Here is a 19,033-nt window from a genome sequence, read left to right on the forward strand (position 1 = left end):
GTGATACGAAGGACTGGCGAACGCATTTTTCTTTTGTGCATGAAGCGATAAAGCATGATTGTGTATTGTTGGGCTTGACAGCGATGGCGCTTTGAGGTGTTTTGTATTAGGTGCTGCATGCCAGTACATACTGTAGGCATGGAGATGACTGAATGAGAGATGTGTTGATCTTCGGGCCATATGGCACGGCAACTCCTCGTCCGCTTTGGTTCCCGTGAGCTTGTGGTCGACCTACTGCAATTCAGCTGTTTCTCCTACTGATATCTTCGCAGCTAGCACAACCTATCGTGGTGACTTGTGAAATCATGGCCGAAAGCTGCGCAGAGCACTAAGCACTGCATCGACCAGGTCCCTACTCAACACATGCTGTCCACCATTGCCAGCATCTTCCACGATCTGGCGCATCTTTGGCTCGAACTTCTCGTGCCAGTCGGCAAAGTCCCGCACAGTCTCCGTGGGTGAATCTGGCGACTTGGTCCCCTCCACAACGAACTCATAGCTCAACGGCTTCGTCTCACTCCCAGCCTTGAGCAGCAGCTTGCCAGGAGTGGCATCCCAGCCTCCCCATGGATTGACGCACAGATTGAGCGAGATCTGTCGCATCATGTTGACGTGCGACGGCGATATCGACGTCCAGTATCGCCAGTCATGCTCGTGACCACCCTCTGCAATACGGTTGATCGATGCACTACACTCAGCATGCAAAAAGCTCGGCATGGTCTGGTAGAAGACAGGCAAGGTCTCTTGCCGCATGAGTCGTGAGACTTCGGTGAGTGGTGGTAGACTTGGGATCGACATTGGCTTGCTCTCGAGTTCATGACACGTAGGCTGCTGGAATTTACCAGTCCACACGATACGCTCTTTGAAGCTTGCAAAGTGAAGGCCATAGATGCGTAGTCTCAGCTCTGCGGGGAGGTCCTCAAAGCGTTCGAAGCTCAGATCATCGTCGGCATCTTCGAGTGCCGAGACAAGGTAGGCTTTCTTCACATCCAGTTTCCTGCCTCTGCCTGTCTGCACCGGGAGCCTACGGGCACGGACGTAGCCCTCCAGCTCTGGGATAGTGCACGAATGGTATGACGGTAGGCCCCGGTAGCACAGACTGCAGAGTTCCACCAGTCTGTTCTTGCCATGACTCTTGTCGAAGTGGTGATTTTGACTGGTGAGATAGTGCTGTAGCTCAGGCTTTGTTCTCTTGTTGAAAGCCGGTAGCTTCCAGTATTTTCCAGGGCGGTTGATCTCCTGCCACGCATGTTGTTGGTACTGTACCACATCTGCATGTACAGCGGCGCGAGGTGCAGCGCGTGTGCAGTGTGTGCCTGTGAGTGCGTGTACAGTGTGTTATGCCGATGCGATGTGGTATGTTGTGCTTGTGATGGAGCTTGTAAAGTCAGCAAGATAAGTTTGAGTGCACACCAAGATTTCCGCATGCATGAAGCAACAAGAGCAGGAGGTGAGGCCTTTGTGAATGTGCATGTGACCATGGCGCACGGTTGAAGTGAGGTGGTGCTTCAGTGACATGTCGTGTCTCGTGGGTAAATGGGCCTGCACAACTTCCCATGCTCTCGGGTGACGATGCGAAGTCCACTTCGCAGTGAGGCTGGCGATCGCAGGGATGCAGGCGTCGTGACCATGAGAGAGGCAGTAGAGAATCTTCAGAGCATAGTCGACAACCTGAAGTCTTACATGTACCTGGTGTCGTGTCACCCACCATGCCACATTCACGTGCCTGTCGTTCTCGGGTCGATCAGATCTGGGCCGAGCCGAGGCGCTAAGAAAGTGACAGATGATGGCATTGCTCTCCCGAAACTCCTTCGACTTTTGTTTCGCATAACATTCCCTTGCAACTTTCAACGCCGCTGGAAAGAAGGTTGATAAATGGTCATTACAATGCCATGAGACCATTCCTGTCGCCTTGGGCGGCTCAAACAATTCCCTTCTATACACAACGCGCCCTCACCCGATCGTCTCAACGGAATGCTCCCTGGATTTGCCGACAATGTCAACAACACAGCATCGTCTCCAAGGCATATAAGCAGACAACGCGATCACGAAAGTCAATACCGCCAATAACGCGATCTTTCTCAGCCTCACAACGACACTTGTCGCAAGCCGGGAAACGAGCATGGCGCGAGCAATGGGGCAGAGTTCCGCGCGAACGGAAACGGGTCGCCATCGCAGCTGCAATCGCCTTCGTCACATTTGGCGCCGGGCTGGCCTTCAGTGAGAGAGTGCGCCATGTATACATTGGGATAGAACGATCTGGACGGGTTGGCGTGGTCCTCTTCCTGTGCATTCGGGATTACCTGAAGATCCTCAAGCGCGAAGATTGGGACAACCCAGCGTTCCAGGAAGAGCTGAAGGAAGTACACCAGAGATGTGCCGACAGGACATTGCAAGCGATGGAGAAGAATGGAAGCATATTTATCAAGCTGGGACAACACCTGACAAGCTTGAACTACCTACTGCCGAGCGAGTGGTGTGACACCTTCATACCGCTCCAGGATAAATGTCCCGTGAGCAGCTTCAGCAGTATCAATGAGATGGTGCATAAAGATACGGGAAAGTACTTGGAGGAGTACTTCAGCGAATTTGCGGCGGAGCCTATTGGAGCGGCATCGCTAGCGCAAGTACACATTGCAAGATTGAAGGACAGCGACGAAAAGGTCGCAGTGAAAGTACAGCATCCGAGCTTGGACGAGTGGGCGGCATTGGATATGGAGGTGACCAAGTTCACTTTCAGGACTCTGCGATACTGGTTCCCGGAGTACGATCTCACCTGGCTGAGCGACGAGGTGGAAGCCAGTTTACCGAAAGAGCTAGACTTCAGGGAAGAATGCAGGAATGCGATCAGATGCAAAGAATACTTCTCCCACATCAAAGGGACGCCCTTGGTCGTGCCGGAGGTATACCAGGCAGATCGAAGATTTCTGGTCATGGAGTACATCACAGGACATCGGCCAGACGATCTGGAATACCTCGATGCGAATGGCATCTCGAGAGATGAAGTCGCCGCCGCTCTTTCCCGCATATTCAACGAGATGATTTTCGGTGACGGTGCACCGCTGCACTGCGATCCTCACGGCGGCAACCTGGCAATCAGAATCAACAACAAACGACGCAAGCCGGGAAATTTTGACGTCGTTCTATATGACCATGGCCTATACCGTGATATCCCTCAACACATTCGACGGGCATACGCTCACATCTGGCTGGCAGTGCTCAATACCGACATCCCGGAAATGCGAAAGTATGCCTACGAGATAGCCGGTCTCACAGACGACGAGTTCCCCATCTTCGCCTCAGCCATCACAGGTCGCGACTACAGTGTCCTCACGCGCGATATCACCCAAGACCGCAACGAAGAAGAAAAGCGCAGCATGACCGAAGCTCTCGGTCAAGATCTCGTTGGGAAACTTGTTGGCATGCTAGGGCGTGTCCCACGAGTCATCCTCCTTATCCTTAAAACCAACGACCTGACTCGAAGTCTTGAGGAGAATCTCCACACCACAACAGGCCCAGTGAGATCTTTCATGATCCTCGCGAGGTATGCGGCGAGGTGTGTATGGGAAGAGGAGTGGGATCTTGTGAAAGGAAGTGTCCTTTGGCCGACGAATCTGATCCATCTCAGCGCGGCCCTGTATGGGTATGCGAAGGTTGCGCTGAAGTTGAAGGTGTATGAGTACTACCTGAGTGCTAGGAGGAGGCTGGGTGTTGCGGAGAAGTATGCGAATGGGTTGGAGGCGTTTCAGTGATGAAGATTGTATACCATGTGATGATAGAGAAAGATTGCACAGTGTTGAGATGGAGAGGGCGATTCATCTCGCTACGCCTTTCTGGCTGACATCGCTTTAGCACGACTTTGTTATCAGCTGGCCCTTCACCATCGATGAGAAGAGACCGGTCGCGCGAGCAATCCGTACGGCCAGGTCGCACAAGCAAAGCTAGAATCGAGCAGTGTTGTAAGGCCGCCCAGCTGAGGCGCGCTCAGTCTCTGAGTCAACCCAGGCTACAATTGTCGCCTTCTGATCATTTTACAACGAAAAGGATCGTGGGGTCTGGGACCTGAAGTGGAAGATTCGAGTGCACATGCACGGCCTGATCGTGAGTGAATTTTGAGCCTTTGAAACCCGCCACTTCTGTGAGATTCTCAACTGCCATCGACAGTGGAGCACAGATAAAACGCGCTCAGCTACCACCGCAGTCCGAGCTGTACGCATCGCAACTATGTTCCCATCGGCTCCTCCAGTGCCATGTCCAGATTGCATGAAGGCTGGACGACTCTGCATGCACACGACCACGAGTCCAGCGCCTGATGTAGAGGACACCACGCGCTTACCTGCTTCGCACATCTCAACGCAAGATATGACCCGAATTGGTACTACAGAACAGCTGCCTGATCGCGAGCTTGTCGAGACTCGAACCCGACCGACGCTGTCCCGTCAGCCATACCATCCACATTCCGCGAATGTCGCACCGCCAGCTCAATCCACCAGACGCAAGCGACGCGCATATGGACAAGTCAGGTCGTGCAAGGAATGTCGGCAAAGGAAGAGGAAGTGCAGGCATATTGATCCACCATCTCAGGTGGATGGTGTGCCAGCTGCGTCTGCTCCTACGCATGTCGCGACCAGGCAATCGGGTGCGGCACGCGACACATTGATGACGGGACTTCCAGTACTAGCATCTCGACTTCAGCCTGCGGCATTATATGGAGATCTGCGGCAGAGTGCAGTCGCGCGGGCTGCCCTAGGCCAGCATACATTGGACTCAACATCAGTCCCGCCAACACAAGAACAGTCGAACCGGACGCGCATCAAGAGCCACATCCTAGAGAGCCCGGCCCCAGTCGCTGAGTGTTCATTCTGCAGCCAAGGGTTTGCTGTATGGGAGCAACTCCTGGAGCACATTCACGTCATTCATCCTGACCATTGTCTTTGTCCGATTTGTGCAGCGGCATGGAACAATTCCGTTTCGTCAACACCGTTCTCGCAACCTACCACTGGGGAAATCGAGCGCAGTATAGGTTGATACGCAGCAGCGCCGGATACAACGCCTCCGTTTCAGTCAAGAGAGCAGCAGACTGCTGGAACAGGTATAGCACCGCTATCGCAGTGGCGCCCAAGCGCTGGGAGCAGTTCGGACGATGATTCGGTTGGAGTTGGCTGTCACCATTGCGGCCGATCCTTCAACGACTGGACCACGTTACAGGAGCATATCCATTTCACTCACCCGATCTCTTGCCCCTGCTCCATTTGTACAGGATCAGCGCGTTCACAAAGATCTACAGCAGCATCTCACAACTGGTTCTGCGACTGTCCGCTGTGCAAAGAGAAGAATTCGTCGTCCACGGCACCATCACGGCCACAACCTCAACTGCCATCCTCATATCCCGGCAGAAACAATCTCACCGAGAGGAGATCGCTACTTCCCCCAGACCCGATTCGACCATCAGCACAGGCTTTCGGACCTACATCGCGCGCTTTGACCGGCAGCGCTGGAGCCATTCAGCTCCCGCCTGGCGAGACATACGCCAGCTACCTCGTCGACCGCATCGACGATTCGGAAAGCCCACCCGCCCTCCTCTGGGACACACTTCGCGACCCAGCCTACCCGAACAGAGTTCTCGTCTCAGCGAGAAGCTTGAGCCAAGCCTTCGACATCGCTGCGAGCAGGTGTGAGCAGGTATACGACCAGCTGGTCGTAGTACTGCAAGCTCCAGTTGGAAACACCACAGTTCGCGAAGCTCTTCCGGACTTTCGACACAGTCGCTCTGTCGCGGGGTGGCTGGAGACTGTTACCAAGGTGAGAAAGGATGCGGCGGAAGGAGGCAAGATGAAGAGAGAAGCTGTGCTGAAATACATTGGAGACTACGTGGAGGCGAGGAGGGAGATCGAAAGCGACATCGAGCGATTGATCAAGGAGGTGGAGGCTTGGAGGAGGCGGCAGGAGAGCTTTGTGGATGTGGAATACGAAGCGACGGACTGAGTGCTTGCGGGAGGGCACTTCTGCTCTGTGCAACACTTGCATACAGAGTCAAGAGTAGTCGTGCGCTGAGTCGGGGAGGCCCACACACTTTACAGACCTGGTGATTAACCATGAGATCAGCCATCGAGACCTGTCGAGCTTGTCGTTACTTCGTACCCGCGACGCCCGAGGGCATCGCTGTATCGTTGAACAACGCACACAGAAGCTAGGCCGAACGAAGAAGTCCATCGAAGCGTGTCGACGACTCGTCGAATCTGGTCGTGAAGGTGTGTCTTGCGACCAGAGCGCGGCCTCGTCGTACTAGGTGACATGCGCAGGTCTACTGTAAGACGAAACAAGACGGACATGTCCTTCTACCGTGGCCGTAAGTAAGCTATCGTCCAGCGCGAGAGCATCGTCGTCGGAGCTATCGTTTCTCGTAGTGTCCTACTGCGGTGAGGTTAGAACGCCTGCAAGAATACCGGGCCCAGCCCGCGTTTCTTAGTTACTCGTATCGCGAGATTCTAAATTTTTTAGAAACAGATAAGTAACTTTTCTACGAAGCAATATTAGCGTATAATATCTATTTTTACTATACTCTATTTTATAGTATATTAGAGTACGTATTATCACGTTAGAAGTATAGGAAGTTATTATACGGGCTTATATAGGGTGTTTTAAAAGTAGGTTATGTATTATATATATCTATCTAGAATAGACAAGTGTTACTCTTAAAGAGGCTGTAGGTGACTAATTAGTCACCTAATTCTTAGCGTACGTGGCCTTAAGTTTTAATAATAGGATATTACCTATATATACGCTCGGATCGCGATATACCCCCTTAGCTCGTACGCTAGAGTAAATGAGCTAATACCTATATAATCGCGTACTATCACAAGATAGCCTTTTTTACGAACTGCCTCGTAATATAGTATCGTCGGCTATACGCCCGCGCGCTAGCGGCCGCTAGTACCCGCTAGCTTAATTCGCGCGACTTTATCTCCTCGCGCTTCTCGCGCTCTCTTAGATAGCTCGCGTAACTATATATATCTTTGCCCGACCCTATTATAGTACCCTCGCCCGTAATAGTTAGTTACGCCTACCTACGAGTAGAGAGCTAACCTCTACGTACGACACCGAGACCGCCCGAGATAGTATAATAGTACTAGACCGTACGATTAATTCGTAATAATAGAGAACGCCGACGAGACCTCTCGACGCCCTCCCCTACGACCTTTAAGTATACGACCTAGCGACACTATTTAGCGATAGTAACACCTATATCGTACGCCCTCTATCTTAGCCGAGTTACTAACCGGAGACCCTTAGAACCTAGAACTTTAGAACTAGCTTAACTCGATCCTTAGCGATAGTATATATCCGGACCGCGTAAGTAGGATATAGTATAAGTAAGGAAATAGAATAGACAGGTCTACTCTCTCTTATCTTTATATACCCGAGTTATAAATTTATATAACTAATAATACGCCTTAGTCTTTAATACGATACGAGGGTAGTAGGGTAGAAGGTAAGAAGCTAGTACGACTAGATATTAAAGATACTCGTCTCTCGTCTTACGTGGACGATAGTAAAGGTATCGACGTTATATAGTTTATTAATAGTATATTGCCTTCTCGTATAGACTAGATCGACTTTAACGATATAGACTTCGAGTACGATCTAATAAACTATAAGATCGCCGATACTAAAGCATTTAAGAGGGTAGTTACCTTACGGCCTAATACTATATATCTTAAGGTTAAGAGTACTATAGATAGGTACGCCTACTAGAAGGTTATACTCGACTACTCGCGAGCCTAGGTACGACGCTATTACGAGGAACGCGATCAAGTCGATACTAAACTCGCGAAGCTCTAAGAAGAATATAATGTCGTCTTCGAAGACTAATAGGATATAGCGACCGAGCGAGATAAGATATAAGCCGATACTATAATATATTAAATATCCTAGGAAGATACTAAGGCCCGTATCTAGATACTATAAATAGCCTTAGACGACGCCGTAACTAAGGAATACTATAAGAAGATTACCGATGAGCTAGTAGGCCGTATTAACACTACTAATAGCTATCTCGAGTAAGTAGAGGACGAATTCGACTAACTTAAGGCTAAGATTATATAGTAGGATACTAAGATCTCGTAACTTAAGATATAAGCCTAGCTTACTGCCTTACTAAGCGAGCGAGACCGCCCGCTTACTTTCCCTAAGTAGTTACGACCCTAGTAACAGTCGTAGTAGTAAGAATAGTAGACTACTAGTCTAGAAGAATTCCTATAAGCCGGTACCCGTCGTTCCTAGACTCTAGTAGATAGCGGCTATCGGGCCCGTACCTATAACCGTACTATCCGCGCCGGTTCTCTCGTACTCTTAGTAGCCCGTACTAATAATACTATAATATTTACCGCCTAGACCGACTAACGTTTCCCCTATCCTAAAGAGTTCGATAACTTAGGCGAGCTCTCCTATATCGACTAGAAAGAGAGCTATAAGGACTCTATCGCGGTACAATATACTATATAAACACCTTACCTTAATATCTTTAACTACGTTAAGCGTTATACTCTCGGTACCTCTAGGGACATTATCTATACGGCTATCGAGAACGACGATTAGGTAAGCCTCGAGGATATATAGGACGAGTTAGACGATAACTTCGGTAAGAATCCTCGAGACATTAAGCTTAAGGCTAGACGCGACCTATACTAGCTAAAGTAGAAGTACGGCTAGGAGTTTAGTAAATATATCGTCGAATACCGCCGCCTTAGCGCTAAGGCCGGTAAGCCTATAGTATTATACGAGCTATAGATTAGCCTAAACGAGTTCTAGATAAAGAGGATAGAGGACACTAGCTTATAGAACCCGTTAGCTAGTTTATTCGTATCGCTAAAGCTAAAGAAGAGGTATATAATACCGTAAAGAGTATATATAGTAAGAGGGACAAGGACAAGGACACCTAGTAAGGTAGTAATAGGCGTCGTAGTAGTTAAGAACTAGGCTAATAGGGCTTTAGACAATAGAGCGCTAGTATAGTACTACGAGCCGCGCCGCCGACTATAAACAATACGCTTACGGTCTCTACGCGTACCTAGAACGCTAGCCCGGCCGTACGCCTTATCTCCTAGCGTTATACTATACTACCTAAGCTTACTAACGAACTCCGGGACCGGCTACGCTAGTAAGGCCGCTACTTCTACTATCGTGAACCTAGATATACCGGCCTCGACCCCGTATATATTCTTTATAACTCCCGCGGTAAGTAGCGTACCGGCGACGTTAACCGCGAGATACCTATCGCTCTTAACGCTATAACCGACGCGCTAGCCCTCTAGATCGAAGTACTACCCGTATAGGGAAATGCCTAGCTCCTTAGTACCGTCGCGCTAAAGGAGTAATATACGAATCTACGAATTATAAATACGAAGAATAAGACTATAAGATATATACCTAAGAGGAAGAATACCTATATATAGTAATAGCTAAGGGTAACACCTATACGCCTATATATATATAACTAACGTATAGAAAGTATATAGTATATACTAGTACTATAACTAGTATATTAGGTAGAAGAGCAAACGTACTTACCCTCTCTAATACTAGCGCCTCCTCTAAGTTTATTAACCTAGGATTCGTTCTCGTAAACAAAGTCCCTACCTTTAAGCTAGAAAGGCTAAGACGCCTACGTATAGCTAACGTAGCGGCTATATAACTACTCGAAGTAGTACTAATAGACGTTACTATAGGTAGCTATACTAGTTAAGAGCTATACTACGTTACTAACCTTAACAAGTACGACCTAGTACTAGGCATCTCCTAGCTCGAAGAACACGACCCTTTATATAGCTTTAAACTTAAGACACTTAGCTTCGACAAGCCTACCTACTACTAATATTATTACTAGAACGGCATGCCTTATACGATTATAATAGAAGCCGATAATAGTAAGCCTAAGGCGCCGAAACTAGTATTACCCGAGCTAGAACCCGATATCTATTTTATTAGCGCGGACGTCTATTATCGTATAGTAAAGCGAGCCTAGAAGCGATAAGACTAGCTAGATGCTAATAAGTTCTTCGTACTATAGCCGGAGGATTTCGACGACGAGGAGTATACCTCTGCCTTCGCTATATTGCTAGATAATTTAGAAATCTTTATAAATAAGAACAAGGTATAGGACCTAAAGGTCAAGCTACCGTCCGAATATTACGACCTAGCCGACGCCTTTAGGTATAAGAGCGAGTTTAAGCTACCTAAGTATAGCCCGTCCGACTATACGATCAACTTAAAACTAGGATTAGAAGCGTAGCGACCCTATAAGAAGGCCTTTAGTATAAACCCGGATTAGCTAGTAGTCGTCAAGAAATTCATTAATAATAGTATAGCTAACGGCACGGTCGAACTATCTAAATTAGACATATCGTCCCCCGTATTAATTATTAAAAAGCTAGGAGGCGGACTCCGCGTCTACGTCTACTACCGCGCCCTAAATACTATTATAGTTAAGGACCGATACCTAATACCTCTATTAAGGGAGACACTTAAGCGAGTTTCTAAGGCTAAGTAGTTTACTAAGCTTAATATCGTCGCCGTATTTAATAATATAGATAGATAGATAGATTTGTCATTCCCCTGTTCTAGGACCCTATCCGGCCTATGCAGGTATATATCTATTGTTATGTACAAAGGGAAACCCGAATAGGTGAAAACCCTTCCCGCCCCCGACTACTCCTTGTCTAGATTAGCTTTCCCTCTGAACGTACGTAGTCCATGTCACTACCCCGTTAGCCCCCGCTCCTAGCCGGTCTCGTCGCGCTGCGTCGTGTCCTCTCTTCCTGCACTGCTCCTACTAGGCGGTACTGTTCTAGCCAGCCCTTCTCTAGTATCCAGTTCGTAATGCGCCGTAGGTCTTTAGCGTTGTTAAGAAGTGCCCCAATCGTCCGGTTCCTCGCCTTTGCCATCCACTCCCCCCTTCCTAGCGACCACCTCGGACAGACGAGGAGTGCGTGCCGTACGTTCTGGGAGCGATAGCCGCAGGGGCAGCTAGTATTCGTGTATCCTGGGACCTTCCTCCATGATAGGTACCCCTGGAGGCCGATGTGTTCGCTTCGCAGTTGGGTTGCTATGCTACTCTGTGCCCTCGTAAGGCGGTAGTGGATGAGCTTCGGGGGGTGCTTGACCGCGGATTTTGTAGCTGACCATTCCTTAGGTTGTCCCGCTGGCTGAGGGCGTCCACTATGCCCTACAACCTGGTTGTTCCACCTCTCTTTCCATAGTTGCTCTACAAACGATTTCTCACCTTCCCATTGTGTTGCTAGCTGTTCGTCCCTTGCCCGGTAGTTCGGCTCGTTTCCGGGTCGAATGCCCTTATGCGCTGGTACTGATTCGCGGGCCCTTGCGACTGCACTGGCGATGACCTTCTGTACTGGGTACTGTGCCGACTTGCCTAAGTAGGAGGTCCGTAGTCCCTGGATGTATAGGTCGATCGGCGGTATAGCGGTCTCGTGCTCAAGCATCCTCGTTGGTGTCGACTTATATGCCCCGGTGACCTTCCTTAGGCATTGGTTTTGGATCTTCGCTAGCGGCGCGACGAGTCCCTTCGATGGGCAGGCCCTCTCGCCTAAGGACCACACTTGGCTGCCATAGGTAAGGACTGGCCGTACAATAGCCGTATATAGAAGTCGTGACTGCCGGAAGTCCGCCCCCCATGTGGACGCAGTGAGCCTCTGGCATGATGCCATATTCTGTTCAGCTTTCCGTAATATTGCCTGTACGTGCTTCCTCCACCGTAGCGCCGGGTCCACCCATAGTCCGAGGATCCTGAGCTGATTTGCCGGGTTAGTCGTGTGCCCCTGTATCTGGATAGAAGCTTGCATATTGTGGAACCGTGGCCGGCGCGTAAAGTGTATCAGATTGTACTTTTCTGGGGCAAACCGAGCCCCGTGCCTCCTAGCCCAGTCCTCGCAGATCTTGTGCTTCTCTTCTAGTAGCCTACAGTTCTCCTCAGTCGAGGAAGACCACGCTAGGATGTTTGTGTCGTCTACGAAGCCGCTCGCAGCGGTGTTCTGGGATTCTAGGGCTGGGAGCAGCGTCGCCATAAAGAAGAGGAACAGAATAGGTGCTAGCGTTGAGCCTTGCGGGATTCCAGTGTGGACTGCTTGAAATGGGCTTCTGTACTGGCCGACCAGGATCGACGTACTGCGGTTTTGGAGGTAGGACCGTACGAAGTTGACAAGCCACTCAGGGAGTCCTTTCGACCTTAGGATGTAGAGAAGCCGCGGGTGTGACACGTAGTCGAAGGCTCCCGATATGTCTAGGCTAAGTAAGGAAGCCACCTTGTCCCTATTCTTATACCAGATGGCCTTTACCTGAGAGGTGATAAGTTCCATCGCGGATAGCGTCGATCGCTGTGGGCGCGCACCCATCTGGGTGTCCGGGAGTAGGGAGTGTTCCTCTGCCGCCTCGGAGAGTCTCGTTGCAACCAGCTTCTCAAGCGCCTTCCCAAGAGTGTTAAGGAGCGCAATTGGGCGGTACGACTTCACCTGCGTATAGTCTTCCTTCTGCGGCTTGCGTAGGACCACTGTCGTCGATTGTTTAAAAGCTATCGGGTGGTATCCGGTCTGTAGGCAGGCGTTGAAGATCGCTGCAACTGCTGGGGCTAGTTGATCTCTACACTTCTTTAGTAGCTCGTTTGGGATCCCATCCGGCCCCGGGGCTTTCTTCGCCGGCAACTTCCTCAGCACAGCGGTAACTTCTCCCTCGGACACCTCCTGTTGGACCGCGATGCTAGGGGCTAGGGGAGTAGAGCTGTTTATGTCGCTTAGATCAGCCTCGACTGGGGGTGGGAAGAACTTGCTAGCCAGTAGACGCGCCTTGGCCTCGGGGTCGCTAACCGGGCCACTAGGCGATTGTAGCGCTGGGATAGAGAAGGAGGGGCCCTGTGTAGGGTCCTGTCGGGCCCATTTCGCTAGCTTCCACATCCTCTCTGGCTTGCCGGCGATTTCTTCCACTGTGGCCCTCCAGCCGACTGCTTTCTCCCTCCGTATTATGGCTTTCTTCTGTTGGCATGCCTCCCTGTATACGTTCCAGGCCTCCTCGCTATGGCTGCTCGTCCACACCCGGCGGGCTCTCCTTGCTTCTCTTACTACCGCAGTGCACTCCGGCGTCCAGTATGGTTTGGACCATGTCGTTGGTTGGGCAAGCGGAACGTGAAGTGAGGTCGCTTTTCTTATTTCGTCTGTCACCCCTGGACTGCTTCGTCTATCTCGTCTTTACTGTTGTATTGCTGCTGCGCGATCTGGACTAGCCTCTTGGAGTCATCGAGGTACGCCTGGATGTTGGCCCAGTGGGCCTTTCCCCAGTTTGGCTTAGGGGTTCTCGCTGGTGTGCGTTGTATCTGTGTCGCAATAGAGGTCCTGACTGGCATGTGGTCTGACGACGCCTCGAGTTCATGTTCGATCCCACAGTAGGTTACCGTGTGGTAGTGGCTATCTGAGATCCAGGAGAGGTCGATCGTGCCTTGGAGTCCCCCTCTCTTCCAGGTGCCCAGGTCCTTCGGGGTATTGAGGGCAATTGCGTTGCTCGCCATCAAGTCGAGTACTTCGTCGGCTATAGGGTGCGGCTGCATAAGGCTTTCCCAGGAAGGGTGGTGTATGTTGAAGTCTCCTACTACGATGTGGCACCCTTGTCTCTTGAGCGCACTGTCTAGGTGTCTGCAGACCCCTAGGTCGCGGCTAGACCTCGAGGCTGGCGGTTGCATGTATAGGTTGTGTATCCAGGTGCTACCCACGTGGAGGGAGGTAATATCGCCCCCGCCTTCTTCGTCTGCGTAGTACACTACCTCCCAGTCGGATTCTAGTATGTCCTTGCTGACATAGAAGCACGTGCGGGGTCTGCCGTCGCCTCGTAGGCATGTCGTGTAGCCTAGTGACTTGCAGGTCGTTGGTCTCTTATAGTGCGGGTTAATCCATGGCTCCTGGATTGCAAGGACGTGGTGGACGCGCGGGTCCGCCTCGTGTAGGAAATGGTTCTGGACTATATCCTTGCTATGGTTGACGTTATACTGGATGATGTTAAGCGTGTCGAGGCTAGTCATCGGCATCGACAATCATTTCCTCTGTATCGTCCTGTGTCCTACTGCCCTGTGCGTCCTGGTCTACGCCTATCGGCTGTGTACTAAAGGGGAGCCGGGCCTGGTTAGATTCCCTCGCCGCAGCTAGCAGAGCACGTGGCCTCCCGTACGCCCTAGGCTGCGCATCCTTTACATCGTTCTCGGCCCTAGGGCGCTTGTGCCCGACCGCCGCTAGTTGGTTCCGGTGTGGGCTAGCCTCACGGTCGCCGTAGAATCTTGGGGCGACGGTTCTGTTTGTGATTGCCTTGTTTTTCGCTAGTTTCCGCTGTGGGCATTCCGCACTATACGATGGGTGGTGCCCCGGACAGTTCGCGCACCGTCTCGTAGTCGATGTACAGTCCCTAGACATATGGTCTCCTGCACAGTTCGAGCAGGCCTGCTTGTTTGTGCACGTGTAGGTTTGGTGTCCATACTGTTGGCATTTGAAGCATTGGAGGACACGAAAGGATGAGGAGTGCTTTTCTACTGTCTTGAGGCTGTATTGCCAGACCAGGCCTTGTTCTATCGCTAGATCCGCCGCTTTCGCGTCTTGTAGCCATACTATTAGCGCCGAGGCCTTCTTGCCTTCTGGCCATTTCCTATGGAGCCAAGTCGCCTTCTGGATTGGAGAGTTAAGAGTGACCGGGTTGTCCTCTTGGAGAGCGCGTAGGTGACCCTGGTTGGTTGGGTCAAACTCCTTAGGCATGTCGTGGACTAGGATCGTGAATTGTTTCGTTGAGACCTTCGCTGATGCCGCAACCTTAGATGCCCACTGTGGCTGTGCCTCTAGGTGCCTCCTAGCAGTAGCAGAGCTAGTATAGATCTGTAGAGTGCCGTTAGACTGTTGGTTCACTGCGACCACCCCTGGTTGGTTAATTCGTTGGGCGAGCTCCTTGTTCGATAGCTTCGCAACTTCGGCCTGGTCTTCCTTTGCTGCAATGCGGATCGTAACTGCATCGTGCGTTGGGCGGGGGCCTGGTATCGATGCCGCGACCGATGCCCAGCTATGGGGGTGTTGATTCCGGGTGGCCTTGCTAATCGCCTGGGACGTCGTCCTCATTTCTTGTTGCCCTCGGTGATACGACAGTACAAGCGCCGTGCGTAGCTGAGTGATCATTACCTGTAGAGACCGGTAAGGGAGCTGATCGTTAGTTTCCATGCTTTTTGCGTCCTCTATAAGTTGCTGCCAGTTGTCTTGGGGGGGCTTCGCCTGTAGGGCCGTAGGCGCCGTTAGTACCGTAGCCTGGGCTGCCATTGCCTAGGAGTTGCCTAATGTAGCTAGGCACCTCCGCGGCGTTTGGAGCTGAAGAAACAGGGTGAAGAGAGCTTCAAGCTGTCCAGATTGAATGGGGTAGAACTCCCTCAGTCCTAGGGGCAGTGGCCTGCTTTTTATATCGTTGGAATGGCCTTGATAAGAGCTTTCGAATGTGTCGTGTTTTGGCGCAGAGATCGATGATTCCGTCAATTATTTAATAATATACGTATCCGTAAGGAAGACGAATAGATAACCGCCTTTATTACTAAGTATAGATTATACTAGTTTAAGGTCCTTCCGTTCGGCCTCTATAATAGCCCTAGTAGTTAGTAGCGTAAGATCAACGACATCCTCCGAGAGTTCCTAGACGACTTTACTATAGTATACCTCGATAATGTCCTAATTTATACGGACGGCTCCTTAGATAATTATAGAGCTTACGTACGAAAGGTTCTATATAGACTACGGAATATAGGGCTACTAGTAGATATCGACAAGTATAAATTCTACGTTCAACAAATTAAATACCTAGGCCTTATTATTACGACGGAGGGCGTTAAGATAGACCCTATAAAGATTAAAGCTATTATAAACTAGGAGGTACCTCGTAACGTTAAGGACGTTCTTACGTTCCTTAGCTTTACTAGATTCTATAGGAAGTTTATCTACGCCTTCTCTAAAGTAACCGCGTACCTTATAGACCTTACGAAGACAAGTAAAAAGAGTAAAGTCGACGGTAAGGTAGTTAAGAAGCCACCCTTTATATAGACCTAATTGTACAATATAGCCTTTAAGGAACTTAAGTAGCGCTTTAGCTAAGTAGGTATACTAGCCTATTATTAACTAGGCGAGCAGATTTAGGTAGAAATAGACTCTAGCGACTAGGTCAATATAGAGGTACTATTATAGATAATTAACGGCGTCCTTAGACCCGTAGCGTTCTACTCGAAGAAGCTTAGTCCGTAAGAATATAACTTCGACATTTACGATAAAGAGCTACTAGCTATCGTTAAGGCGTTCGAGGAATAGTAACCGGAACTTATCGGCGCTATAGACGATAAGCTAGTTCGAGTACTTACCGATCACCGTAATCTTAAGTACTTTATAACTACTAAGTAGCTTAACCGGCGCTAGGTACGCTAGGCTAAGTTCCTATCCTAGTTTAACTTTAAGATTACCTATCGCCCGGGCGCCTAAGGAACGAAACTAGATAGTCTTACCCGTCGCTCTTAGGATATACCGGCGGGGGTAGACGATACTAGAACGTAGTATTAATAATAGACTATTCTAAAACCCTATAACCTAGACATCGTTACTTAGTTTGCTATATAAGTATAGGACGACCTACTAATAAACTATTAAGTACTATTAATTTACGACTCGGACGATAAAGAAGAAGACTACTATACTAGTAATATCGCTACCCCCCGGCGATTAACCCGCCTCGCCTAGCGAGACGTAATATCGCCGTTACTTAAACTAAACGACGCCGAGGTAGGTAGTGACGTCGACTCGGAACTAGATAGTAGAGTCCTAGTTAAAGAGACGCCTAGTAACGAGTAACCTATCGAAGGAAGTATAGAGCCGTTAGACAAACCTACGCTACTAGAGGAACGGGAGTAAACGGAGTTATATAAAGAAGAACTATATATAGAAGTATATAATAGCCGGTCTATAACGATACGTATACTTAAACTAAAGTCCGATCTCTAGTAAGGGATCGCTAACGTATAGCTATAATAATAGAAGATCGCCGTATTAGATTACGAAATTATCGCGGACCGACTATACGTCGATAAAGCCTTATATTTCCTAGCCTTTTAGAACCTCCGTACCCGGGTAGTACATAAATACTATAATAGTAGAGTAGCTAGCTACTAAGGTATAGCAAGGACTTTTAATCTACTATAGAGGCAAAACCTCTTCTAGCCTAGTATAGTAAGTAACGTCGTAAGATACGTATAATACTACCTAATATATAGGCGCTCGACTCTATTAAGACTAATAAAGTAAGGCACTCTATCCCTATACTATACGCCCGGTTACGAATAGAAGCACATCGCTATAGACTTTATTATCGACCTACCCGCTAGTAAAGATCCCGATACTAGACTAATCTATAAATACGTTATAATAGTTACCGATATACTAACTAAACGCGTACGGCTACTCCCTACTAATGACTTAAACGCTAAGTAAGCCGCTACCTTATTCTATAAGTATATATTCCCCGTATACGGCCTACCGGAGGTGGTCGTAAGCGATAGAGGTACGTAATTCGTTAGCGCGCTCTTCCGTAGACTCTACGTAAGGCTTAGTATCTACTAAAATCTTTCTATAGCCTTCTATCTAGAAACGGATAGGCAATTAGAACGTATAAACTAAGTACTCGAATAGTATATCCGCGCCTATACTAACTATTAATAAGACAACTAGGTCGAGTTACTACCCGACGCCGAGTTCGCCCTTAATAATTACGAGTCTATAAGTACCGGAATGACTCTATTCTTCGCCGACTCTAGCCGCTACCCGCGGATAGAGTTTAGTAGCCTAGCTAAACTATAAGTTATAGCTCGGGAAGTACCTAACGTCGAGGCCGCTAACGCGTTAGTTAATAATATATAAGATACTTAAGTATAAATACGGCGGGTGCTCGAGTCTATACGCTACGACCGCCTAGACGAGCTACGCGACATATATACTTTTACGTAAGTACGAACGGCCGACGCTATAAACACTCGGCGAGCGCTAGCGCCTACCTACTAGCCTAACGATATAGTTCTACTAGATACCCGTAATATTAAGACTATACGCCTAAGTAAGAAACTCGATTATAAGTTCCTTAGACCGTTTCGAGTCGTTAGGGCCGTAGGTAGACGCTCGTACAAACTCGAACTTAGCGATAGGATATAAATCTATAACGTGTTCTATACGAGTAAGTTACGCCGCGTAGTAACCGAAGGGATACCTAGATAACGTAGACTACTACTAGCGCCCGTAATCGTCGAACGCGAAGGCTAGGTATCGGAGAAACACGAAGTAGAGGATCTAGTAGATTCTAAGATTAGGTATAACGATATATAGATAGATAGATTTGTCATTCCCCTGTTCTAGGACCCTATCCGGCCTATGCAGGTATATATCTATTGTTATGTACAAAGGGAAACCCGAATAGGTGAAAACCCTTCCCGCCCCCGACTACTCCTTGTCTAGATTAGCTTTCCCTCTGAACGTACGTAGTCCATGTCACTACCCCGTTAGCCCCCGCTCCTAGCCGGTCTCGTCGCGCTGCGTCGTGTCCTCTCTTCCTGCACTGCTCCTACTAGGCGGTACTGTTCTAGCCAGCCCTTCTCTAGTATCCAGTTCGTAATGCGCCGTAGGTCTTCAGCGTTGTTAAGAAGTGCCCCAATCGTCCGGTTCCTCGCCTTTGCCATCCACTCCCCCCTTCCTAGCGACCACCTCGGACAGACGAGGAGTGCGTGCCGTACGTTCTGGGAGCGATAGCCGCAGGGGCAGCTAGTATTCGTGTATCCTGGAACCTTCCTCCATGATAGGTACCCCTGGAGGCCGATGTGTTCGCTTCGCAGTTGTATAACGATATATAGTATATAGTTATTTAGAAGGATTGTACGCGGAGCTAGGCTAAGTAGTTAGCCGTACTACCTAGATATAAAGAACTCGTAATC

At 49.3% G+C, this 19,033-nt stretch overlaps 3 protein-coding genes across 3 annotated transcripts; 2 read left to right on the forward strand and 1 right to left on the reverse strand.

Moving 5' to 3' along the window:
- Window positions 1-303: 303 nt before the first annotated feature.
- On the reverse strand, window positions 304-1,558 carry CLAFUR5_14057 (uncharacterized protein; the record flags this gene model as incomplete). The annotated part of the gene is made up of 2 exons (XM_047913205.1): window positions 304-1,316; window positions 1,414-1,558. The coding sequence occupies 2 exons, from the start codon at window positions 1,556-1,558 to the stop codon at window positions 304-306; spliced, it is 1,158 nt and encodes a 385-aa protein (XP_047768947.1).
- Window positions 1,559-1,892: 334 nt separating this feature from the next.
- On the forward strand, window positions 1,893-3,752 carry CLAFUR5_14058 (ABC1 family protein MCP2; the record flags this gene model as incomplete). Its single annotated transcript, XM_047913206.1, has 1 exon — window positions 1,893-3,752. One exon carries the CDS (start codon window positions 1,893-1,895, stop codon window positions 3,750-3,752), a length of 1,860 nt encoding a protein of 619 aa, XP_047769075.1.
- A 1,391-nt stretch (window positions 3,753-5,143) lies between these two features.
- Window positions 5,144-5,985, forward strand: CLAFUR5_14059 (uncharacterized protein; the record flags this gene model as incomplete). The annotated part of the gene is made up of 2 exons (XM_047913207.1): window positions 5,144-5,201; window positions 5,288-5,985. The coding sequence occupies 2 exons, from the start codon at window positions 5,144-5,146 to the stop codon at window positions 5,983-5,985; spliced, it is 756 nt and encodes a 251-aa protein (XP_047769076.1).
- Between the last annotated feature and the right edge of the window lie 13,048 nt (window positions 5,986-19,033).

This window comes from Fulvia fulva, chromosome 12 (genome assembly GCF_020509005.1).
Source record: "Fulvia fulva chromosome 12, complete sequence".
Lineage (NCBI taxonomy): Eukaryota > Fungi > Ascomycota > Dothideomycetes > Mycosphaerellales > Mycosphaerellaceae > Fulvia > Fulvia fulva.